Source organism: Myxocyprinus asiaticus, chromosome 47 (genome assembly GCF_019703515.2).
Source record: "Myxocyprinus asiaticus isolate MX2 ecotype Aquarium Trade chromosome 47, UBuf_Myxa_2, whole genome shotgun sequence".
NCBI lineage: Eukaryota > Metazoa > Chordata > Actinopteri > Cypriniformes > Catostomidae > Myxocyprinus > Myxocyprinus asiaticus.
This window is the reverse complement of record NC_059390.1, coordinates 21,324,992-21,351,640: the sequence shown is the minus strand read 5'-3', so window position 1 is coordinate 21,351,640 and position 26,649 is coordinate 21,324,992. Positions and strand designations below refer to the sequence as shown.

General features: G+C 37.3%; 2 protein-coding genes across 3 annotated transcripts in view; one reads left to right on the top strand and one right to left on the bottom strand.

The window, feature by feature from the left end:
* Positions 1–2,852, bottom strand: part of LOC127436821 (guanine nucleotide-binding protein G(i) subunit alpha-1) — a 38,399-nt gene extending 35,547 nt beyond the window's left edge. The window contains exon 1 of the mRNA XM_051691255.1: positions 2,431–2,852. Within this exon, the coding sequence (XP_051547215.1) occupies positions 2,431–2,548 (118 nt within the window). The 5' untranslated portion in view covers positions 2,549–2,852. The remainder of the gene's footprint in view (positions 1–2,430) is intronic.
* On the top strand, positions 17–26,649 carry LOC127436817 (platelet glycoprotein 4-like). Of its 2 annotated transcripts, none has more exons than XM_051691248.1 (12): positions 17–124; positions 14,393–14,553; positions 15,247–15,391; positions 17,398–17,547; positions 18,116–18,207; positions 18,430–18,479; positions 19,688–19,757; positions 21,725–21,909; positions 23,257–23,375; positions 24,029–24,102; positions 24,207–24,261; positions 25,793–26,649. In XM_051691248.1, exons 3-12 carry the CDS (start codon positions 15,338–15,340, stop codon positions 25,952–25,954), a joined length of 1,011 nt encoding a protein of 336 aa, XP_051547208.1. In that variant the 5' UTR covers positions 17–124; positions 14,393–14,553; positions 15,247–15,337; the 3' UTR covers positions 25,955–26,649. The 2 variants fall into 2 exon arrangements, with proteins under 2 accessions (XP_051547208.1, XP_051547207.1); XM_051691247.1 differs by lacking the exon at positions 17–124 and adding an exon at positions 11,648–11,879.

The window sequence follows — 26,649 nt, the reverse complement described above, 5'->3', positions numbered from 1 at the left end:
GCTGAACCTGGTAACTCTGGAAGCGTCAGCCCTGAGCTTCCACGGCTACTGCTGAATTTCTTTCTCTGCAGTCACGAACTCGTTTCTCCCTTCCCAAGAAATCGTCATCTCTACCCTGCATTATGTGAGTAAAGAGCTGTCGGGTATCAATGATGCAGTGTCATGGTCAAAGACGTAATATATATAATGATAGTACAAAGCAGAAAGAGTTGTGTTGCAGAGCATGAAGCAACAGTGTTACTATTATTGGGCATCTCCAGCACGAAAATTCAGCTGATCAAGCGAACTATGTCTGTGATGTCAGGTAAACTTGAAGTGTCTTGTAGTTTTGTTCAGAAGAAAGCTGATAATAGTGTCATAAAGAAACTGACAGTAAATTAATCTATTCCCAATAACACGGCTATGATCAGCTGGATTACTAGTATAACTGTTTTTATTTTAAATGTAGGGGTTTTTTAAGTAAAATGCAGTCTTTCAGAATAAATAGCACAACGCTTTTGTGGAATTCCTTTTTAATAATTTAAGAAAGACATCTTAAGATAAATAAGATATTTCTCATAATTTCTGAAAAGGTGCCTTGAGAGGATCACATTTATTGATACATTTAGTAACAATATTGCCCAAACAAACAAAAAAATACATTGTAATGTCACATATTGTAAATTAATTTTAAGCTATTAGTGGGTGGGGGTGGCAGGGGGCCCCATCAAGTTTTTTTGCACTGGGGCCGATGGTGGAAAAGTGGCTATAGTTACAATTATGGGTACAGGTTTGATTGTTACTGGTATTGGTTATTATGTGGCACAGGTTAGGATTAGATAGCTACTGGTATGGGTACTGATTAGGTAACTACAGGTAAGGATTAGATAGTTATGATTATGGGTACAAGCTAGATAGTTACTGGTATGGGTTGGAGTTAGATAATTGTGAGTTAGATAATTGTACAATCAGGGTTAGATAGTTATGGGTACAAGTTAGGCTTTGCCAAAATAGTCCAGGGCATGAGCAACATGATCACAAATGAAGTCTGGATGCTGTTTCCGAAAGTTCCGGTACCCTAGGATTGGCGACAGTATGCCGACTCAATGACGTGGCATTTCCCACCAGACATTTTTGCATTGGTTTCAGCATGTTTACCTTCCCTTGTGGCTCGACCGGCAGCTCGTTGCATCAGCAACGTGAGAGACCCAGGTTCATATCCACATTGAAACCAGTAAGTAATCACGTTCGCTTAATCAGTGATAAGCGTGATTCAGAGGTTGCAATTTTCCCCCTGACATTTCATTTTTACTTCACTAATGGTTAGGTTTAGGTTTGGGTTGTGGGGTAGAGTCCATAAATATGTATTCCTCTTCACTGTATTACATCCTGTACAGCTGAAAGGAACTCGCTTTACAACAAGCTTTTGGCAACCTCTCCTGGACATAAATGGAGCTCACACATGCCTATAAACCCTACAGCACTGACCACTTTGGCCACTGGGGGCAGTGTTTTCAATTTTGGTATGCATTTACCGATTTCTGCTAAAGAAAAGTCGACCTACTAATTTCCGATTTCACTGTGAGATTAAGCTGGAATGACATACAAGGGATACCACAAAATCAGGAATCACCAAACATTCAAATACACACGTTACCTTCTCTGTTGTCCATTATACATTTGCCAATAAGGTGAATCAGAGCATATATTGAAATTGCACATCTTTTTATTTGTTCCGTTTAAATCTCTCATATATTTAGGTATGGTGATGGAAACACTCGCAATGATTCATGAAACAGATTATTTCTATTTTGACATGATTTCACAATCAGAACAAAATGAAGCAACAGGTCGCCATTCTCAGACCCACCCACACAAATGAAATCATCATCACCACAGCAGCTCATTTACCAATAGGCCCTTCAAACATGCATTTCCAACGTTTTAAAGGTCTTGTGTTCGTTTCCAACCCCTCAGATAGTGTGTTTGCTTGTTGGGCGTGTATTGTAACCCCGTAGACACATTAGCAGCAATGTATATTGACTGATCTGTTACTTTGTAGCGATTTACTGGGGTGGTCAATATTTAATTCTTTTCATATGTCCAATTTATGGACAAATCGGAAGAAAATAAATCCTAGCCACCCCAACAAAATGCTACAAAGTACCAACCCACAACAGGAATAATGTGTTTACCCCCGATACACTAATATGAATTATACAAATGTATCGGTAGGCTGATGAAAGGCTTGGATGTTCATCATTAGACCACCATCAAATTGTTTGGTCAAACCTTGTTATAGTTATGATTGTAACTACAATGTAATGATACAGTTATAACAATGTAACAGCACAGGCCTATCGTGTGTGTGTGTGTGTGTGTGTGTGTGTGTGTGTGTGTGTGTGTGTGTGTGTGTGTGTGTGTGTGTGCGTGCGTTTAGTTGTTTCTTACCGAGCAAGAGGAGTTTGACCTCTCTGGCTGCTTTCTCTCCGTCATCTCTCAGATTTCTGTCGATCATTTTACTCCTCTCCACCGCCGCTTTATCCTCCGTGCTTAAGGTGCAGCCCATCCTCACGATGATCTGAACGTCAAATATAACGTACAAGATTCACATGCACCAGCTCCCTCTCCGGAAAACCACACGCCCTTCTTTTTAAAACAACCGATCACCAAAATGGGAGTCTTTAAAAAAGAAACAATACAGAAAAGTGTCTGGCTCTTGCTGTAATGGATGAAATAATTCCGTTAGCTTGCTTTGTTTCACCGCGTTTCCCTTCAAAGGGATGAAAAAAGAGCCGTAAAAGCGCAACGATCCGTTCCCCAGCGCGTTTAGTATTCACGGGCTCGCGCTGCTTCCTGTTCGCCTGCATGAAGGCGCGTTCACGTGTGCGTACGTTTGGTAGCGGCGGGCACGCGCTCTGTCTCAGCAGCAGAAGCGCTACATGATGATACAAGGCGAGGCGGTGATGAGCATATGTCACCCCTGATGCAGACTGATGCCAATGAGCTGCTGTGTTGCTGTTCCCTCCAGGGCGACGTGGCCCGTCTGTGCCCAGTTCCAAACAACTAGACTGGCAAGGGAAATAAGACTATTCAGTTGACACCAGTAATGATACATTTCATTACACTATATGTGATGAGTAGTCACAATTTTTGCATATAACAATTCCTGATTATTATATGGTGGTGTCATGAGAACAGTTACTGATTATCCAAATTATTTAAATATTTGTGTAATGCAATATTCTATTCTGTTCCATTCTACTCTACACTTTAAACCCTTATGATGTCATTACTGGAAAAATCAGTCTTAATTAAACATTACTTGAAATGTCAAGTTTTGGGCTCATAACTCAAATATCTATGTTCCTCGATCTTACTTATCTTAAAACTCTGTAGACTTAAGATTTTAAGTGTTAGTAACTCAAATGATTGAGTACAAAGTTGAGGCTCTGTTGAATACCTAAAATCCCTTGTGCTTAAAATATTTAGTTATGTTTCCTTGGTGAAAGGGAACTTATGGTGGCATTTAAAAAGCTGTTATTAAGAATGTATAAATGTTTTAGGTCTTTAGTAATATTATTAATGTTGTTTGGTTTTAAATAGTTGTTTCATGTGTTGACACCATTTGGTCATGTTGGACCCCTCATGTCGGATCTTGTGCATATGCAACTGAAGTACAGGTGTATTATATACTGTACGCATTTCAGTGGAGAATTAAGTTTATTTAATGATTGACTTAGAATCGGTTATAATCTTCTTTAATTGAGCTATGTTATTGTGTGATCTAAATTTGAGTCAATTCAACTAAAATTATTAAGTTGAAACAGCAATATTTAAATAGTAAATCTGAGTTTAGTCTACTTGTATCTACCTTAACTTAAATAGTGTTAATTCGATCCTGTATGAACACCATGTTAAGTAAACTTAAAACACAAGTTTGGGAGACGCCATGACTCAATTCAACTGAGAGAACGAGTCTATTCAGTTTTTTGAGTAAAGTCAATTTATCAGGGTTTTCAGTCTATTCTATTCTATTATAAGATATTGATACCATATGTTCCAAGGGCAAATACTGAACTGTGTCAACACTCATACTGCTGAGAATTCTGCATAGCCAGAAGAAGCTTCAAAAGTCATTACACTATCACAGTTGAGAATCAGCCTTTAAATGTGCAATCATGGTTGTAAGGTAAAACAAGGCAGATAAATTAGGCAATGACCTCAGACCTTGAAGTTGCATTGAGCTATTTTGCATGAGCTGTGCTTCTTTATGTGAAACGTGACTTGGAATATGCATCTGTTTTGAGTAAACATTTGCATGGGATCTCAAAGGGTTACACTATTTTAGCCACACATTTCATGTCACATGAGGACATTACAGCTTGTATGCAAAGCAGTGTAACTGTCTGCTACATTTGTTTAGCTGATCGTGGTTGATCATATTTCCATACCTTCACAATACAAAGAGAGCAACACACAAACATCAGTAGCAAAGGAACCAGGTGACAGTAGTTAAATAAACTACCAAAGTTTAATAAAACTTGAAATCAAAATCAGCGTAAATAAGCAACAGGTTCACATTGTGAGAACTTACGGCATACAGTGGCACAACATGCTCATTGTTGGGGTTTGTTGTCACAAAAGGTCAATGTGTATTAAATGAACTGTATCTTTTCTCCTGGGCATTATTGGTATACAAATGTTCAATAGCTTTCTTTTCCTTTTTTTTTTTTTTTTTTTTTAGTAAAGATTTTTAAGGTATGTGTCTATTCAGAAACTGACCTTTTAGGTGTCATAAATTAACATTAAATGAAGTTTGAACCAGAATAGCACCTTCTAGGGTGAAGACTGTTAATTCAGCATAAACTGAATCAATAAATAGCTGAACACTTCCATCTAGTGTCTGATAGATGTAATTGTATTGACTGATCCTCATAGTTTCTTTATCGTAGATAGAATAAAATCTCATAATATAATATAATATAAGATGATATGATATGATATGATATGATATGATATGATATGATATGATATGATATGATATGATAACGATACGATACAGCACAACACAACACACAGCATTGCATATATGAAATGTTTATGTGAACAATAAATCATATTTAATGAAAATAAATAATTTAATAAATAATCAATCTTTGGTTTCTCTAATAATATAATATAATATAATATAATATAATATAATATACAGCATATACTGTGCATAAACTGATAAATTCAACACACCTCGCATATAAAAGTACAATTTAAAATGTATAAAGAGTGAAAATAAGTGGTGCAAAATATCAAATATCTGCAAATTAGAAATGCAGTAGTTTTTCTTGAAATAATTATGGCATGAATGGCATGAAATTATGTCTTTCTAAAGGTTTAAAAGAGATACATTAGAATTTGTGTACTTTTAATTTGTAACCTGGATATTCAGGATGAGTTTCTTTTAAACCTACGTCTGCTTGCCTCTGGATTTCAGAAGTGCTGAAAGAGTCGAAGTCCAATATAAATGTGATCATTAACAAACTTGTTTATACTCTTTCCATTTTTCATCTGACAAAGCAGGTTTACCATTTACCATTTTTCTTGTCATCTCTTAATCTTATGTTGTTTTGTTTTGGCCATTGATAAGCCAATGTGTGAGAGGTGATGTGCAATAATAAAAGGTGTAATTGTTTCTCACAGCAATAATTTATACAAGCAACCCTTGAACTTTTTTTATTTATTTTTTTACTTAATTGGTTTATTACATGCTTTTATTAGATATGCCAATTAAATATGTTATGTATTTATATTTTCACAGCTGGTAATAAAATTATATGGTTCATTAAATGTCAGGGAATGATATTATCTGAAAACATATATATCATATTTGCTTGTACGTGATTCTATTCTATTCTATTCTATTCTATTCTATCTTAAATATATTCTGCTCTATTTTAAGTGTTACATTTGGATTAATTACATTTATTCTATATGTCAGATCTATTCTATTGTTTTCTATTCTATTCTGTTAATTTTATTCCATACTACTCTATTTTTTTCTAATGTAACATTTATTCTATTCTATATTATATATTGTATTCTTTTCTATTCTAATCTATTCTATTCTATTCTAAATCTTGTCACGGTTCCGGCATTTGTGCCGGCTCATACCTCGTGTCTCGCATGCGTAATTGTTCCTGGGGAGGCGCTGACCATGGCAATGATATACTCGCCCGTTCCACCTGCTTCTCACTGATTGCACTCCCTACTTCTTCCTTGTGTTTTCCCTCTTTCTTTGCCAGTTTATTGTTTGCAGTCAAGTGTTAACCATGCTCTCTTGTCTAGTTGGTGACTGCTTGTGTGTCTGTTGGTTGCCTGCCTCTAGAGGTGTGGTTACCTGCCTGTTCACCTTCACCTGTAAAGTTGCCCAGTTCCCTTGGAGGAGGATTCCTCGGTCTCTGCCCACGTGTCGGGGGAGAATCTCGCCTGGGCTTTGCTTTGCACCACACCAGCTTCAACAGACTCTGCTTACTACATCTGGTGCTGGGTGCACCTGTCCTCATTTACAAGACTGTTGTTAATAAACTCATTGAATAAACTCCTCTCGATCCCAGTCCCATGCTGGACACACCCCCATCTCCTTTGGCAGCTTACCACACCCCATGGCGCCCAGAGGCGCGCATCCTCCCTCCAGCTCCGTTCTCAGGTGAGGGATCTGTAAGAACTTTTCTCTCGCAATGCCCACTGTTCTTCTCCTTGCAGCCCTTCACGTTTTCTTCAGACACAGTGAAGATTGCATGTGTAATCACGCTCCTCTCTGGAAGGGCTGGAGAATGGGGAATGGCAATGTGGGATAACCAACATACGTGCTGCTCCACCTTTGAAGCTTTCTCCTCAGCATTTTTCTTAGTGTTTGACCATGCAGCTCAAGGTAGGGAGGCTGGGAGGATTTTATCAGGACTGTCCCAGAGTAATCGATCAGTAGCCGACTATGCGATAGAGTTTCGCACCCTGGCCGCTTCCAGCGACTGGAACGATCACGCTATGTGGGACCTGTTCTTGCGGGGACTTTCTGATACTATCTAGGATGAGATTTATCCTTTGGATCTTCCCCTTCAATTCGGCAATTTGATGGACTTGGCCATCCAAGTCGATCAATACCTGACTCAGCATCATGATCATCATCGATGCCGCTCTTCGCCCTCTCAGGCGACTGATCTTCACCCACAACCCGCTCCTTCTACCAGATCACCTGACTCTTGTTTCGACTCTGAGCCCATGCAGGTGGGTAGACTTCCAGTGACACATAAGGAAAGGCAGCGGTGGTTTCTAAAGGGGTTATGTTTTTTTTGCGGCTGATCTGGCCACCTCTCTACAACATGCCCATTTAAAGGACAACAGTTATCAATAGTAAGGGGGTTACTGGCGAGTGCGACACTCTTGGACAAAGCCCCCGGACATCGCACTCTCGGCCCAGCTGCAGAATGGAACGGACAGTCATAACATTTCGGCTTTGGTGAATTCCGATGCCAAAGGGAATTTCATTGACACAGACTTGGCTTCCAAATGGCGACTAACCAGGGTCCGATTGGATGAGCTCATCACCGCTCACACACTTAGTGGCACACCCCTGTCAGTCATCACCCATTCCACGAAGCCAATCACCTTTGTCTCTGGTAACCACTCTGAACAGTTGTACTTCTATCTCATATGTTCCCCATTGACCCCAGTTGTGCTGGGACATCCCTGGTTGGTAACGTACAACCCACACATAGATTGGGCAACCAACACAGTCCTTGCTTTGAGCTCTTTTTGTTCTACACATTGTCTTAACTCTGCTGTCTCCCCTGTCCAGTCTTGTGTTTCATTGCAGGATGAGCCGGCGGATATGTCCAGAGTACCGTTGGCGTATCACAACTTGAGGGCGGTGTTCAGCTGGTCCCGCGCCGTGACCCTCCCTCCTCATCGCCCATACGACTGTGCTATAGAACTGCTTCCTGGCACCTCTCCTCCTCGAGGAGGGCTGTATTCACTCTCAGCTCCCAAGAGGGAGGCCATGAACAGGTATATAAATGATTATTTAGCAGCCGGTTTCATCCACCCTTCCTCATCGCCCGCAGGGGCAGGGTTCTTCTTCGTGGAGAAGAAGGATGGCTCACTTAGACCCTGCATAGATTATCGGGGGCTGAATGACATCACGGTGCAGAACCATTATCCTTTGCCGTTGATGTCCTCAGCCTTTGAACTCTTGCAGGGGGCGTCCGTCTTTACAAAGTTGGACCTATGCAATGCTTATCACCTGTCCATAACAGGAAGGGTGATGAGTGGAAGATGGCATTTAACACCTATAGGGGGCCTTTTTAATATTTGGTAATGTCTTTCGGATTGGTCAACGCCCCTGCCGTCTTCCAGGGTCTCGTGAATGATGTGCTTAGAGACATTGTCGATCGTTTTGTTTTTGATTATCTTGATGATATTCTGATCTTCTCCCAGAATATGCAGGACCATGTGTGGCACGTCAGGCAGGTGCTTCAGCGGCTGTTGGAGAATTAGCTGTTTGTCAAGGCGGAGAAGTGCACTTTTCATGCACAGTCGGTTCCGTTCTTGGGGTCCATATTTTCGTCTGAGGGAGTGCGTATGGACATGGACAAGTTTAAAGCCATCTCCGAGTGGCCAACCCCAGATTCTCGCAAGGCATTGCAGAGGTTTCTGGGGTTCGGCAACTTTTATCGGAGGTTTATAAGAAATTATAGCCAACTCGCCACGCCCCTGGTGGATCTCACCTCCACGCGCACTGACTTTTGTTGGTCTCCTCGGGCTGAAGCCACGTTTTCTAAACGTAAAGAGCGGTTTTCCACCGCACCTATTTTAATTACCTCCGACCCTGCTAGTCAGTTTGTGGTGGAGGTGGATGCATCTGAGGTCAGTGTTTGAGCGGTGCTCTCACAGCGCTCTCCCTCAGATGGTTCTTTTCGCACCGCTTAACACCAGCAGAATGGAATTATGACGTCGATAACCTTGAATTACTGGCTGTCTGGTTGGCCTTGGTTGAGTGGCATAATTGGTTAGAGGGTTCAGGATACCTTTCGTGGTTTGGACTGATCACAAGAACCTAGAATACATCTGTAGCGTTAAACATCTTAACTCTAGGCAGGCTCGCTAGGCATAGTTTTTCACACATTTTTAATTCAGACTGTGGTATCTCCCGGGCTCCAACTGAATTAAATCGAGACTTCCACCGCCCCAGTGGACATCATCCTCTCCGCCCCTAAAATGGTGGGCATGGTATCCTGGGAGGTGGAGGCTAAAGTCCGCACTGCGCTACGTAACACCGCGCCCCCCGCCACATGCCCAGCGGGTAAGATGTTTGTTCCATGATCAGATCAAATGCATGTCCTTCAGCCTGCAACCCAGGGGCTACTCGTACCCAGACACTCATTAGACAGTGTTTCTGGTGGCCATCACTTGCGCGGGAGATTCACCAGTTTGTTGCCGCTTGTCCAGTTTGTGTGACTATTAAGACCTCCTGTAACCTCCCGGCAAGGCTCCTCCAACCACTGTCAGTCCCTTCGAGACCCTGGTCACACATAGTCATGGACTTTGTAACTAGTCTCCCCCCTCCCATGGCAACACATTAGTTTTGACTGTAGTGGACCGGTTCTCAAAGGCGGCTAATTTCGTTCCCCTCCCCAAATTAACCTCAGTGAGGGAGACAGCGGTAGGGGTCATTAATCACATCGTCCACATCCATGGCCTCCCGGTCGACCTGGTTTCTGACAGAGGCCCCCAGTGTGTCACGTTTTTGGTTAGAATTCTGTCGACAGCTGGGGGCTACAGTGAGTTTGTCCTCTGGGTTCCACCCAGACAAATGGGTAAGCGGAGCGAGCTAACCATAAACTGGTAAAGACCCTGCGATGAATGGCCTCCCATAACCCTTCTTCTTGGAGTGAAAGTTTAGTTTGGGTTGAGTATGACCATAACTCGTTGCCGTTGTTGTCTACGGGGTTGTCACCCTTCCATTGTAGCCTCGGCTACCAGCCCCATCTGTTTCCCGTCCAACAGCCCGATGCTCAGGTCCTGTCCGTTCACGAGTTTTTATAGAGGTGCCGACGCAACTGGAAAGCCACCAGAGTAGCCCTCTTATGGACTTGTGCTTGTGTTTAGAGGTCAGTAGACTGACACCGGTCTAAGCCCCCGACTTACGTGTGCCGGCAGAAGGTTTGGTTGTCCTCCCAGGACATTTCACTCCATCTCCCCTCATGTAAGCTGGGTCCCAAGTTTATCAGACCATTTCCCATCACCAAGGTCATCAGTCCAGTGGCATTCTGCCTCAAAGTACCCCCTCACCTCCATCGCATTCATCCCGTCTTTCACGTTTCCAAAATGTAACCCGAATTTGCACCCCGTCACTCTCGTCCCACTCGCCCATTCCACCTGCTTCTCACTGATTGCACTCCCTACTTATTCCTTGTGTTTTCCCTCTCTCTTTGCCAGTTAATTGTTTGCTGTCAAGTGATAACCATGCACTCTTGTCTAGCTGGTGATTGCTTGTGTGTCTGTTGGTTGCCTGTCTCTAGAGGTGTGGTTATCTGCCTGTTCACCATCGCCTTCACCTTCGCCTGTATAGTTGCCCAGTTCCCTTGGAGGAGGATTCCTCGGACTCTGCCCGCATGTCGGGGGAGAATCTCATCTGGGCTTTGCTTCGCATCACACCATCTTCAACAGTATCTCCTCACTGCATCCAATGCCGGGTGCACTTGTCCTCATTTACAAGACTGTTGTTTATAAACATGTTGAACTGTTTCTTTCTGAGTTTGAGTCCCTTTGTCTCACCTCACCCTGTGACAAATCTATTCTATGTCTTATATTTATATTTATTCTATTCTATATGTCAGTGCTATTCTATTCTAAATCTTAGATTAATTTTTTTCAATTGTATTCTATTCCATTCTACTGTATATGTGACTTTTTGCTATACTATATTATTATACTTTAACTTTTACTAAAAGTTACTGATTTATTTCATTCTATATCATAGATTATTTTATTTTATTCTTAATCTTAATTAAATATATTCTACTCTATTCTAAGTCTTACTTTACTTTTTTCAGTTCTATGTCAGATATATTCTATTCTATTCTATTCTATTCTATTCTATTCTGTTGTGTATGTTACTTTTGTTCTATATTCTACTATAATGTTCCAAATGTTACATTTATTCAATTTCATTTAATAGATTGCCTTCTATTCCATTATAAATCTCAAAACTATTCTACTCTAGGTCTTATGTTAAGATGTATTAAATTCTGAAATGTCTGATCTATTCTATTTTAAATCTTATATTTATAATATTCTGTATTTTGGATTTATTCTGTTGTTTTTTTATCCTACTGAAAACGTATCTGTTGTTACTTTTAATCTACATTATACTTTTTTATTCCATTCCAAATGTTACATTTATTCTATTCTATTCTATTCTATTCTATTCTATTGAGTTTGAAATGTCAAAGTCACTATTTTATCTGTCTGGACTGATTGTGATATTGGCCCTGGTTTATAGCGTTGGGTGCAATTCTCCCGCTCCCCGACCAGTAGTGCATTATCACGCGGCGATGATTTCGTCTTAACTAGGGTCTCCGAGTGCATTACTCACGACTCGAGTCCTCTATCTTCTCCTTTACAACCTTCGATCCCTGATACTTACATAATTCCCAGGACGACATAATGCTGGCACCCGACGCCACGCCGGTCAGTGTTGGTGCAGGCTGCCGCTCGCCATTATGACCTGCTGTGACCAGAGATGCGGGCTCATTACAGGGACGGTGCTGGGCGCACTGATCGCTGTGCTTGGGGGCATTCTCATCCCTGTGGGTAACCTTGTTATTAAGAACACGGTGAACAAGGTAAGACGTCGGTTTCAAATCAATATTCATCGCTCATTATTTTGTAGGTGGATTAATTTAATGATGTGACTGGAAAACACAACTTTATTTATTACAGTTTATTACAGAGCAAAAAAATAAATAAATAAATAAATAAATAAATAAAAGTGTTTCGGCTGTTATCAACAACTTTACTGTAGGCCAAGCAGTATAATATTATCAACTACATATAATGAAAGTAGATTTATGTTAACGGTTGAACTGTGGACAAGGTTATATTTAATAAAGATCAGGTTGGGGCATGTTGATACATTAGTGTTGGGGCAAGTTGTCAGATATGTTTTATACAGGATGTTCATTTATTACAATTTCTGTTCGCCAAAACAATTACCTTTGACATTTTTGTTGTTTAATGAATTCTTTTGTTTTTCATAATTGTTTTATTGTTTAAATATTGCTGAGAAGCCATTAAATTGCCTATAATATATATGAAATTAGATGTTTTGTATGTTATATATATATATATATATATATATATATATATATATATATATATATATATATATATATGTTTTATTTATTTATTTATTTTACTTTAGACAGTACTTTATATTTTAAAAAGCCATTATTTTCAAAATCAGTGTTAAGAAAAAACATTCCCGCCATTGGGGCAAAATGCCAACATACACTATATTGCCAAAAGTATTCGCTCATCTGCCTTTAGACGCATATGAACTTAAGTGACATCCCATTCTTAATCCATAGGGTTTAATATGACGTCGGCCCACCCTTTGCAGCTATAACAGCTTCAGCTCTTCTGGGAAGGCTTTCCACAAGGTTTAGGAGTGTGTTTATGGGAATTTTTGACCATTCTTCCAGAAGCGCATTTGTGAGGTCAGACACTGATGTTGGACGAGAAGGCCTGGCTTGCAGTCTTCGCTCTAATTCATCCCAAAGGTTCTCTATCGGGTTGAGGTCAGGACTCTGTGCAGGCCAGTCAAGTTCTTCCACACCAAACTCGCTCATCCATGTCTTCATGGACCTTGCTTTGTGCACTGGTGCGCAGTCATGTTGGAACAGGAAGGGGCCATCCCCAAACTGTTCCCACAAAGTTGGGAGCATGGAATTGTCCAAAATCTCTTCGTATGCTGAAGCATTCAGAGTTCCTTTCACTGGAACTAAGGGGCCAAGCCCAGCTCCTGAAAAACAACCCCACACCATAATCCCCCCTCCACCAAACTTCACAGCTGGCACAATGTAGTCAGACAAGTACCGTTCTCCTGGCAACCACCAAACCCAGACTCGTCCATCAGATTGCCAGATGGAGAAGCGTGATTCGTCACTCCAGAGAACGCGTCTCCACTGCTCTTGAGTCCAGTGGCGGCGTGCTTTACACCACTGCATCCGACACTTTGCATTGCACTTGGTGATGTATGGCTTGGATGCAGCTGCTCAGCCATGGAAACCCATTCCATGAAGCTCTCTATGCACTGTTCTTGAGCTAATCTGAAGGCCACATGAACTTTGGAGGTCTGTAGCGATTGACTCTGCAGAAAGTTGGTGACCTCTGCGCACTATGCGCCTCAGCATCCGCTGACCCAACTCTGTCATTTTACGTGGCCTACCACTTCGTGGCTGAGTTGCTGTCATTCCCAATCGCTTCCACTTTGTTATAATACCACTGACAGTTGACTGTGGAATATTTAGTAGCGAGGAAATTTCACGACTGGACTTGTTGCACAGGTGGCATCCTATCACAGTACCACGCTGGAATTCACTGAGCTCCTGAGAGCAGCCCATTCTTTCACAAATGTTTGTAGAAGCAGTCTGCATGCCTAGGTGCTTCATTTTATACACCTGTGGCCATGGAAGTGATTGGAACACCTGAATTCAATTATTTGGATGGGTGAGCGAATACTTTTGGCAATATAGTGTATGCATATTGCATATCTAATCTTTTTCCTGGGCATTATGAGTGAGAATGTTTTTAAAATTTGAAGGTATGCATCTATACAGAAAGTAAAACAAAAAACAAAACAAAAAAATTGTGTGGAGTAAAATATTTTATAAAATTGATATTTAGAGCTTTGCTGTAGTTACATTTGTGTGTTTTAACCAGGAACTAAAGCATTTTGTTTTCATTTCTTTTTCTTTTGCAAATACAATTGTTGAAAATCTCAGAAAGTAAATCACAAAACATTTGAGAGGTTTAGCATTCTGCTGAAAAAAAGAAAAAAAGAAAAGAAAAGAAAAGCTGGTTTAAGCTGGTCTTGCAACGTGGCCAAGCTGGTACTCAGCTGATTTAGCTGGTCGGCAAACTGGACTGGTCAAAAACAAATAAAAATAAAACTCTTCTAAAAACAGCCAACTGACCAGTCTGATCCTGTTGGGAGACTGGGAGACCAGTTTGGACTGGTTTTAGCTATTATTGTTCTGCAGGATGAGCATAAATAGTGAGAAATATACTGTAGAAATATAAATTATATATTTCTGTATAAAATATTATATAAAATGCATGTTTTGTGTCTCTACAGGAAGTGGTGTTGGAAAATGGGACTTTGGCTTTTGACACCTGGACATCAGTGGACATTTCAGTGTACAGGCAGTTCTGGCTATTTGATGTGCAGAACCCTAATGATGTTCTAGCTCGAGGGGCAAAACCGATACTTAAACAGAAAGGACCATACACGTACAAGTAAGACCTGCCTCCTACAGTACGTGTGGCCTTATAGATAGACATCTGCATACATGCTAATTTCAAACTTATGATAAGGTGTACATTGTGTTTTGATCTCAAATATACTTGAAACTCTGCAAATTCACTTATTTGTCTATTTGTGAATGCACCTGTGATGGGTAAAATTGACATCATGAGATTCCCACCTTTTGAGCTATCTGAAACAATTCAGAAAACACTCCAAACCAGCATCTTGCGACCAAAGCATAAATGATTATTACCTACCTAGAATAAACAATATAAACATAATGCACTTTGAGCTAGTGGCTTTGTTCAAAGTGTTTCGCCATGCTGCTGAAAACTAGTCATTTAATCCTAGTATGTTCACAAGGAAAAGTTTATCCTATGAGATGATGCTTATCAAACCTTTATCTAATTTATCTAATCGAGTTTATAATAGTTTGTAATAAACTGTTAACAGAAATGTGATTATTGTCATTCTCATTTAATTTATACCTCCTCTAAAGAATAGTTTGCCAAAAAAAAGGACAATTCTGCCATTATTTATGCATAAAAGGCTGTCAAAGCTCCAGAAAGGACAAAAAAATTGACCATAAAAGCCCATTTCCTTGCCATTTCGAGCAACTAAATGTCAATACTGTATTTCTAATAAGCTGTTTCCTCACTTTCACCCTCTCTCTCATCCTCTAGGACGCGTTTCATCCCCAAAAAAAACATCACATTCTATGATAACCAAACCGTGTCCTTCGTGCTGCTGGCGGGTGCAATCTTTGAGCCTAGCATGTCAGTTGGGTCAGAAGAGGACGTTTTCACAACTCTTAACCTAGCTGTAGCAGTACGTATTTCAACACAACCATACCATCCCTTTGTCTCATTTCCTCTCTCTGCATCGACATATAATATTTTGATTTGATGTCATATTTCTCAAATGACTTTTAAAGTCACCATAAATAAAATGCTCCATCATTGGTTCATGTGCATATTTATTGACAGGGTTGGGAAGTAACGGAATACATGTAATGGGATTACGTATTTAAAATACAAAATATAAGTAACTGTATTCCACTACAGTTACAGTTTAAATCATTGGTAATTAGAATACAGTTACATTCAAAAAGTATTTTGATTACTGAAGAGATTACTTTGCATTTTATTGTCATTTGTTTCATTTAATATTTAGTCCTTTCAGATGGAAAAATGTATACATATAAATGATGTGATCCAAAGTGCATTTGAACAGCGGTGAAACACTTTCTTATGATGTGTTACATTCATACGAGCAGACAGAGAAGTAAGTTTGAAGTAAGTTTGGAGCAGAAGAAATAGAAATAAACCTTGTGTAAATTGTCAGCTTTATGCTAAGCTAAAATGTTATTTCTAGCCATTTTACATGCACATTACCAGGAACGATCATATTTTTTTATCAAGAAAATTCACGTTAGATCATAATTTCTTTTATTCTAGCAAGACCTTTGATATTAGGGCAAAAATCATATTCTTGATAAAAAAAATGTGTATTGTTTTCCTGTAAAAATATTTAAAAAAATACTTAAAACAAGATCAATTAGATTTATCTTGTTTAGAAACAGCACTGCATAAGATATTTAGGTTTTTCAGAGAATGTATTTTTAACATGTGTATTTTGTCTTACTGTACTGGCAGAGTTTTTATAGTCAAAACAAGTTAAAAAATATCTACCAGTGCTGAAGAAGTAATCCAAAGTATTTAGAATACGTTACTGACCTTGAGTAATCTAACGGAACACCTTACAAATTACATTTTACAGCATTTATTCTGTAATCTGTAGTGGAATACATTTCAAAAGTAACCCTCCCAAACCTGTTTATTGATTAGGGCTTTTATTCATAATGGGCATTAATGTACAGTTAGATGAAAGTGCTGTTTTGTTAAACTCGTGTGCCCCAGAAAGTATTTGGACACTCAAGTCACACTTGGCTCAAATGTCATTGCATTATAATGCAAAATACCAAGAGCAGTTGAGTGTGATATATTGCTTTTATTCAACAGTTTCACAAACGAGCAAATAATATTTGATAACTGAAGATTCAGTATTAAATAATTAAAGTTTCAGACAAAAAATGGCCAGTTAGTTTGTACATTTAAACTAGTTGAGTTTTGGTAGTAAATAAATACATGTTTTTGAACACATCATTAAAGTAAACAAATCATTCTAGTTCACTTCCAATGTTTCGGTAGTGAATGACTGTTATTTTCCACAAATTAGTTGAGTCAATGATTGAATGACTCATTCTTAACTTATAAGACACTTATTTGTTGTCACCAACTGGCGTAAATATGCTATCTGCAGAAATGGTCACTGAACGAATCAGTGAATGAAATCAACAAGAAAGAATAATCATAATTACCATTACTATTTGGGAAGCCACAAACATGGAGAAGTGGAGTGATATAAATTAGAGGATATCAAACTTTATATCAGCACATTTGGAACACCGCTCATTGAAATTCAAGAACCGGAACTAACTGTTAATATATATATATATATATATATATATATATATATATATATATATATATATATATATATATATATATATATAGACACACAGTATAAAAGATGAAAGAATTATTATGTTATCTTAATCAATGACATTCATACATATTAAGTTTGACTTATGTGCTCAAATACTTTTCGGGGACACTGCAAAGTTTTAAACTTTAGAATACAAATAAACTTGATTGAATATAGTTGATTCCAAGATTTTACAGTACTCATCAGTCTGCTGAATTTTATGACAAGTTATGGTTGTGTAATTGTGCTGTGATTGACTTTATCAACTCTCTATTCTTCTCTTTCAGGGTCTCTACAGTTATCTTGATCATAGGTTGGCAAATGTGCTTATAAATAGCTTCAGTGCCTCACTCTTCCAGAATAGGACTGTTAGGGAACTTTTGTGGGGCTACAGAGAACCGATGTTCAACATGAGCATGCTTGGAGTTTTCTTTCCAGTAAGGATGACAGCTTTTGGCAGCATTCACATGCCTATGCACCTTAAACACTATAGCGTTATCATTCTCAAGTGTACATGTTTTTAAACAGAACAGAATTATAAGAGTTTTACTGTGAGTGAACATCAGCAGAAAAGAGAACTTTCACTTTCAAAAGAGAAAATGAGAAAAGAAGAATATATATATATATATATATACATCTGAATATATCAAAATAAATCTGAAGATATACTAATAAATCCTGAATATACTGTATACTAAAGTTGTAAATACAAATATAGCTTTATTCAGTTTAAAACTTTATATTAAATATTTATAATTGATCAGATATTTGATCGAATTAACATTTTGTGTGTGTGTGTATATATATATATATATATATATATAATTATTTCCTGTTTGGACACCCATATTTAAAAGTGTACGGAAAACAATTGTGTAAATATTATTTTAATCTGAATACTTTAATGCTGATGCTCATCAGTTGTACCTGCTTTCTCAGTGTTGTGTTATTTATGTACTAATATTAAGAGAATATCTCCTCATCACCTCTGATTGTATTTTTTAGTACAATGACACCACCGATGGACCTTACACTGTATTTACAGGCAAAGATGATGTCAAAAAAGTAGCCATGATTGATCGCTGGCAGGGTGAAAAGTAAGTATGTGTTACATTAGCATGAAGAATGTCAAGTGGCATCCATTATATTTGATTTACATTTGTTAGTGTAACTACTTAGAAAAGTGTTCCTAATTATACTTATCTAACATTCGCCAGACTAACATTAATATATATATATATATATATATATATATATATATATATATATACTGTATATCTTTAAAAAAAACATCACTTACCAATGCTAATGTTTTACAGATCTGTGAGTTACTGGAATGACACTTATTGCAACATGATCAACGGAACAGGCAAGTTTACCTCATAACTATAACATTAAAAACATCTTACACCAATTATAAAGAATCTGGAGCAGGTACTGGAGGATACGTCTTTAGAAGAATATAATCCATCTGTACAGTCACACCACAGTTTGAGGAAAACCACTTTTTTCTAACCTTATAACACCAAATGTTTCAGAGCATAATATCACATGACATTACTTTGTACATGAGTCTTCATTTTGTTCAAAGATCCAAAAAAGAATAGTTCACCCAAAAATGGTAAGTCTGTTATCATTTAATCACCCTCATATCATTCCAATACTGTATGATTTTCTTTCTCCCATGGAACATGATTTTGTATTACATTATTTCAGTGGAGTTATTTTGTAGAATGTCCTGGCTGCTATTTTCCACACAATGAAAGTGAACGGAGACTGGGGCTGCTGAGCTCAGAAAACACTGTAAATCACTGTAAAACTAATGTACTAAATTGCAAGTCTACCGAAGCTATGCAATAGTTTTGTGTGAGGAATATTTGGAAATTTAAGTAATTATTCGCTGTAAATCTTCCTTTCTGACATAGATCTCAAATCTCATTTGCACTTCCACTTCAGTTTAAACTTGATGCGTCACATTCAGTTACAAGACATGCGAGACACAATGTTGTTTGCCATCATGGACTTCAATCCTAGTGAGATAAGTCATGATGCAGATGCACTATTTTTGAAGGCGCAAATGAGACTCGAGAGCTGTGCGAGAGAGGATAATTTTCTGCCAAACTCTGCTAAATAACTCATTTTGTGTTCCACAGAAGAATGTAAATCAAGTTTGGAACAACATTAGGCTGAGTAAATGATGACAGAATTGATCCCCTAAAGGCAAGACATGAGGATTAGTTTTAGGGCATTATTACTAATATTACTAAAGATCAATGCACTGCTTTTGCCTATACGTTGTGTTGTTGACATACGCAAGTATGTGACTTCTGTTCCAAAGCTGTGGGCCTAAAACAGTGTCTGTTATTGCACTACAAAGGGATGTGTCTCAGAAAGCACACAGAACTCATGGTTCTTTTATCTGGTTTATTCTTCAATGATCTTTTGACATTAAGCCTTTTAATGAGCATTTGGCCTTTTGCATTTCTCCAAGGCAACCATTTGTTTTAGGGTTTCTGTTGTTAAGTTCTACACTGCTATTTTCAATTATTATTCACAATTGTGTTTTTTTGTCAACAGATGGTGCTTCCTTCCCTCCATTCCTAGACAAGAAAAAACCTCTGCATTTCTTCTCCTCTGACATATGCAGGTATTTTACAGTCAATTTTATGACTGGTAGTAAATTTTAAAACACATGAGCAGTCTTTTCATAATCTATTGATTAAAGTCCCTTTTATCCATGCAGGTTCATGTTTTTGTGAAGAGCAGAGACATGGACTTTCATATCTTTGCATCTGATTTGGTCTGATCTTGAATTCTGATGTTCAGATATGATATTCACAACCCTTTCCACATGTATTCACGGCAGAGTGGAGGTGTCTTGCGTCCACTATCTATCATTATAGGAGATCATCTATGACTAAAGTCGTAGCTACAAGTGATGAAAGGGAGAAAGAGTCCGTGCTTTAGCACTTTTTTTTCACACAGTCACATGATTAGTGATAAAAATGTGTTAGAGACACGAGTCTCGAGGCTTTTGAAATATCTGTTTATACAGTGGCCCTAAAAAGTGTTTTGACACTTAAAAGCACACTTAAAAATGTATGAATTACATTACATTAGATACCAAATGGCATTTATTTGAAGGAAAGATATAGTAGCACACTTATCAAGCAAAACATTTTACAGAAGATGTTTGTCAGGCTTTTAATTATAAGAAAATAGATATAGTGTTCAAAAGATGAAAAGTTTTCAGACACTTCCTGGTTGTCAAACATTAGTGGAACATGTCCATAGTTGAGATGAGAATGAGATGAACTTCACCTGTGGGTACTTTGCTAAGACACCTGTGTGATTTAATACATGCACTAAAAATCACCATGGTATTAGTTAGTTAAAAGTAATGCAAAAATGGCTCAGGAAAGTGAAGTTAGTTCTGAGAAAAGGTTATTTGTTTGTCACTTGGTTTGATATTTTGTTATCTAATGCAATGGCAATTATACATGTTTAACCCTCCTATTGTAAGAAACTACACCCTACTTTTGTCCTTCTGGTCATTTTTTAACTGTACTGAAAACCATTAAAAATGCATAAATTCCTGTTTAGTGTAAAACCTAACCCTAACAATGTTTTTAAAAAAAAAAATTTTTTATTGTGGTCCCAAAGTTGTAATGATACTACATTCTGAATATTAACGGAGTAATGTAATTTTAAAGATAAAAAAAAAAATGTAATTCAAATTTGATTCATAGATGTACAAAAAAATATTTTAAACTGTAAAACATCCAGAAAGTCCAAAGGTCAAAACTGGTTCTTTCCATACCGGTCAAAATTGACCCGTTAATACAATAGAAGGAAATATTTGTATTCCAATTGTTATTTCTCTTAATTATATATATATATATATATATATATATATATATATATATATATATATATATATATATATATATAAAAATTATTTTACTTTTTATTTATTTTTTGTTTTGATGGTCTTGACAGTGTCACAACATTTAGTTTCAGTACCAAAAACTATGCTGTATTTATAACGTATTCTTTACCGGTCCCGGGTCAAAAATGACCCTAAGACAATAGGAGGGTTAAGTGTGGCTTAAGTGTCCAAATGCTTTTTAGGGCCAACGTATACTGACAATGCTAAGCTTGGAATGCCTTTTGACACCTATGGCATTTTGTTTTTGATCACTTCAATTGGAGATCTGCATGTACTTGAATGGGAAAAGACCGAAATCTACGAAATTGTTGGTCAAGATTACTATTAGATAAAAAAAAATTCTAATCAACAATAATATATAACAACATTGGTCTCATGAATAGTGCATCTTTACCTCAAATCAAACAATAAATGTATGCGTGGTCAAGAGTAAACAAACACTACCAAATAGGTGACTGGCTCTTTTACCTGTAAAGCTGTAGTGACATTTCTACAGCCACCATATTGAGCGTTATGATTTCTCGAATTCATTTTTCAACAAGTGATCTTCTCCCCCTTTAATGTTTCTAATTCCTCATTCCACATCTCTGTATCTTCTGAAATATTTGGTTTACATCTTTGCTGCAACAAATGCATTTGCAATGAACATTGTGCTTGTCTTCTAGGTCAATATCTACTGTGTATGACGGCACTATAGATCTGAAGGGGATTGATGTGTACCGGTACAAGCTGCCTGCCGAGGCTCTGGCATCTCCAGCGGACAACCCAGATAATCAGTGCTACTGCACAGACACTGTGATAACCAAAAACTGCACTTTGGCAGGACTTCTCGACATCTCTCCCTGTAGAGGTTGGTGCCCCATCACTTGTTTAACGCTTTGTCCCCTCATATTAAATTAAGCAGTGAGGTATATGAGGCAGCGCTTAATTATGAAAACAGTCACGGGTAAAGGGTGCTGTGAGGTACAGTGAATTGAAAAGCAGGCATAGTGAAATGCCTGCAGCCCCTTCACCATGACTATATTCACAGTGGCCTTGAGTTAAGTAGCCTTGGGTTAAGACATAATACAAATATTAAGGACTCAAATTATTTTTAAACATTATTTTAGTAAGCTAATTTAAATTTCATTTCTTTAAAGGGATAGTTCACCCAAAAATGAAAATTCTATCATTTACTCACCCTCATGCCATCCCAGATGTGTATGACTTTCTTTCTTCAGCAGAACACAAATGAAGATTTTTAGAAGAATACTTCAGCTCCGTAGGTCAATACAATGCATGTGAATGGTGACCGGAACTTTGAAGCTCCAAATTGCACATAAAGGCAGCACAAAAGTAATCCATATGACTCCAATAGTTATATCCATGTCTTCAGAAGCGATATGATAGATGTGGGTGAGAAACAGATCAATATTTAAGTCCTTTTTACTCTTAATTCTCCTCCTTGCCCAGTAGTGGGCGATATGCACGAGGAATGTGAATCGCCAAAAAAAAAAAAGAAAAAAGAAGAAGAAGAAGAATATGCAAGTGAAAGTGAAAGTAAAGATTTATCATATCACTTCAGAAGACATGGATTAAACCACTGGAATCATAATGATTACTTTTATGCTGCCTTTATGTGCGTTTTGGACCTTCAAAGTTCTGGTCACCATTCACTTGCATTGTGAGGACCAACAGAGCTGAAATATTCCTCTACAAATCTTCATTTGTGTGCTGCAGAAAATAAAAATAAACAATTAATTAATGGTGAATGTGGCAACTACTGAAACAAATGTGAGTTGAATGCTTTACCATCACCCCACGCTGTGTAAGTATACCCGTTATTTGAGATATAAGTGTTGGACTGATGTTAGCTAATGTGCTAAAGCTAGCAGCAACACATCCCGTGTGTTTGAAACATTGCTTCCTTCATACACTTTTTACTACACTTTGAAAATTCATACACTAGATGGCCGAGTGTAGTGACGGTAGAGCATAGTGTATACATGTAGTGCATCATTTGAGACACAGCTAATGTTCTGTATTTTAGCACAGCTGGATTGCTGGATTGACCAATCAGCCAATCAGCATCTGCTTTTTAATGTCCTTTTTACATTTATGTTTGATATTTGTCAACATAAATTGTTCTTACAGTATGTTCTTATGTACTCCCAGTATTTCATGGTTAATAAGTGAAAGGTTGTGAACTTGCCCACAGGAATTCCAGTGTACATCTCTCTACCCCACTTCCTCTATGCCAGTGAAGATGTTTTGCAGGGAGTGGAGGGACTGAGCCCGAACTTTGATGAGCACTCCATATTTATGGACGTGGAACCAGTGAGGAACCCATTTTACCTTTAGATGCACAAGTCACTATTTCTAATTGCATTTAAAATTCATTCAAAAATTATAGTTTCTAGATTTGCTTTATGATAAAATATGAGATAATAGCTTTTCATCATCACTATTACTATTTTAACAAACCCCTAACCCTAAGTTGTAACACTTTTTTCATGCCATGGACATATACAGTACCTCAAATCATGCAGGTAGTTGAGGAGAGGTGCGCTATTACTTTTCTAAGTGATAGGACTTGCAATTTTCACCTAATGGACAATAAAATTGGCAAAAACAAACAAACAAACAAACAAACAAACAAAAAAACCTATAGGCTTACATTGAAGGAGAGACCCGAGTCATACTTTGATACCAGAATTTCATAGAGACTTGGTGGGGGGCTTTGACTTGGACCAGAATGTTACCACATGGCAACCACCCAAAACACCCTAGAATCATGGCACCTGCAAGCACCATCCCACCTTTCATTTAAAAAATACAAAAATATAGTTTCTATATGCACAGAAAATGCCTAAATTTTGTTATATAATATCATAAAAATATGTTGGAAAATATTTATTTATATCCATAAATTTGCTTTAAATTAAAGATAACACAAGGTATTAATTACTTATTTTTTGTCATTTTTTTAGATTACAGGGTTCACTCTGAGATTTGCAAAGAGGCTTCAACTCAACATGTTGTACGGCCCATCTGATGACATCTTGTATGTAAACAGACATCAGATATTGTCATGAATGTACCTTGCTATGTACATATCCAGCCTAACATGAAGTCTTCTCTCTCTCTCTCTCTCTCTCTCTCTCTCAGAATTTTGAACAAAATCAGGGACAACACAATCTTCCCTATTTTGTGGGTGAATGAGGTTAGTGACAATGAAACACCTCTTCAACTAAATCATTTAAGAGTAACTAAAGCAAATAGGTCCAAATAAAATACTTAGTTCCAACTTAACCATATTGGTCCAAATAAAGTACTTAGTTCCAACTACACCATATTGGTCCAAATAAAGCAGATAGGTCCAAATTAAGTACTAATTTACGATTAAATCATATTTGTTCCAAATGAAGTACTTAGTTCCAATTAAACTATATGGGTCCAAGTAAAGTTCTTAGTTCCAACTAAACCATATTGGTCCAAATAAAGTATTTAGTTCCAACCAAACCATATTGGTCCAAATAAAGCAAATAGGTCCAAATAAAGTACTTATTTACGATTAAATCATATTGGTCCAAATAAAGTACTTACTGTAATTCCAACTAAAACATATTGGTCCATATAAATCACTTAGTTCCAACTAAACCATATTGGTCCAAATAAAACACTTAGTTCCAAATAAAGCAAGTAGGTCCAAATAAAGCACTTAGTTCCAACTAAACCATATTGGTCAAAATGAAGCACTTAGTTCCAACTAAACCATATAGGTCCAAATAAAGTATTTAATGTACTTAGTTCCAGTTAAACTGCACTGGTCCAAATAAAGTACTTAGTTCCAAATAAAGCAAATAGATCCAAATAAAGTACTTATTTCCAACAAAACCATATTGGTCCAAAATAAAGCACTTAGTTCCAACAAAACTATATTAGTCCAAATAAAGTACTTATTTCCGACTATACCATATTGGTCCAAATAAAGCACTTAGTTCCAAATAAAGCAAATAGGTCCAAATAAAATACTTAGTTTGAACTAAACCATATTGGTCCAAATAAAGCCCTTTGTTCCAAATAAAGCACTTTGTTCCAAATAAAGTACTTATTTCCGACTATACCATATTGGTCCAAATAAAGCACTTTGTTCCAAATAAACCATATAGGTCCAAATAAAATACTTAGTTTGAACTAAACAATATTGGTCCAAATAAAGCACTTTGTTCCAAATAAAGCACTTTGTTCCAAATTAAGTACTTATTTCCGACTATACCATATTGGTCCAAATAAAGCACTTAGTTCCAAATAAAGCAAATAGGTCCAAATAAAATATTTAGTTTGAACTAAACCATATTGGTCCATATAAAGTACTTAGTTCCAAATAAACCATATTGGTCCATATAAAGTACTTAGTTCCAAATAAACCATATTGGTCCATATAAAGTACTTAGTTCCAAATAAACCATATTGGTCCATATAAAGTACTTAGTTCCAAATAAACCATATTGGTCCATATAAAGTACTTAGTTCCAAATAAACCATATTGGTCCAAATAAAGCATATAGGTCTAAATGAACCACTTAGTTCCAACCATAGCAAATAGATGCAAATTAATCTCTTAGGTCAAATTAAAACATATTCCAATAAATCAGTTATTTCCAACTAAAGCATATGGGTCCATGTAAATCCTTTAGGTCCAACTACATGATATGAAAAAACATATATATTTTTTCTCTTCTGTATTGTAGACTGCAGTTCTAGATGATGAAACGGCTGAAATGTTCAAGAAAGAGCTGATTTCACGGATCGACATATTGGAGGGATTTCAGATTGGATTTTTAGCCTCAGGCTCAGTCATATTTTTCCTCTGTTTGATTTGGTTTATTGTGGTGAGCAGGAAAACAAAGTAGAAGATTAAGATGATTGGTTAGGTGAAATTTTTTGTGCTTTGAGTGTTTGTTTTTTAATAGCGCAATTTGCCTAAATTGTATATTGTAATTGTTATTTGAGTTCAGGTAACTGCAATTCTATTTATAGAATTTATATACTATGCAGTTTTGTGAATTAAAATATTTGCAGTATGTTTTTGCTTGATATTGTATCAAGTTAAACTTTCAGTTGTTATCAGGGCAAAAATGCTATTATTCTGTGGTCATACTGTGGTTAATTTAAATATGGAACAGTTTTGTATGTCAGCACAATTTCAGTAAAACAATGAATTGTGAAACTTAGCCTCGTTTTTGTTTTGACGAACTCCGTTGTTTCAGGAATCGCTTGTGTAATACCAACCAATGAATTTCTGGAACAGATTTCTCTATTATACCCGGTGAATCTATACAATTTGTTTTCTAGCCGCTGTATGGCTGCTAAATGAGAAGGGAAGGGAGTGTGTTGAACAAAAGCCTGTGGTCGAGTAGGGAACATGGGTTTGTTTAATATGAAAGCAGGACTGGGAGCAGTCCACTGTCTGCTTTATGAATCATAAAGTGCCCTCGGTCAGCTCTGGTCTAAAGAACTGCTTAAGACCAGAGCGAACAGGATGGAGTTTTTATTTTGGTATGAAAGCTTAGTGAAAGATATAATTATATAACTAATTTATATACTC

Excerpts from the sequence above, each read along its gene's own strand:
- LOC127436817 (XM_051691247.1), top strand. The coding sequence starts at position 11,757 with ATGACCTGCTGTGACCAGAGATGCGGGCTCATTACAGGGACGGTGCTG. Across the intron at positions 18,208-18,429 it reads GATCGCTGGCAGGGTGAAAA|ATCTGTGAGTTACTGGAATG; the intron begins GTAAGTATGTGT and ends AATGTTTTACAG. Across the intron at positions 21,910-23,256 it reads CGACATCTCTCCCTGTAGAG|GAATTCCAGTGTACATCTCT; the intron begins GTTGGTGCCCCA and ends ACTTGCCCACAG.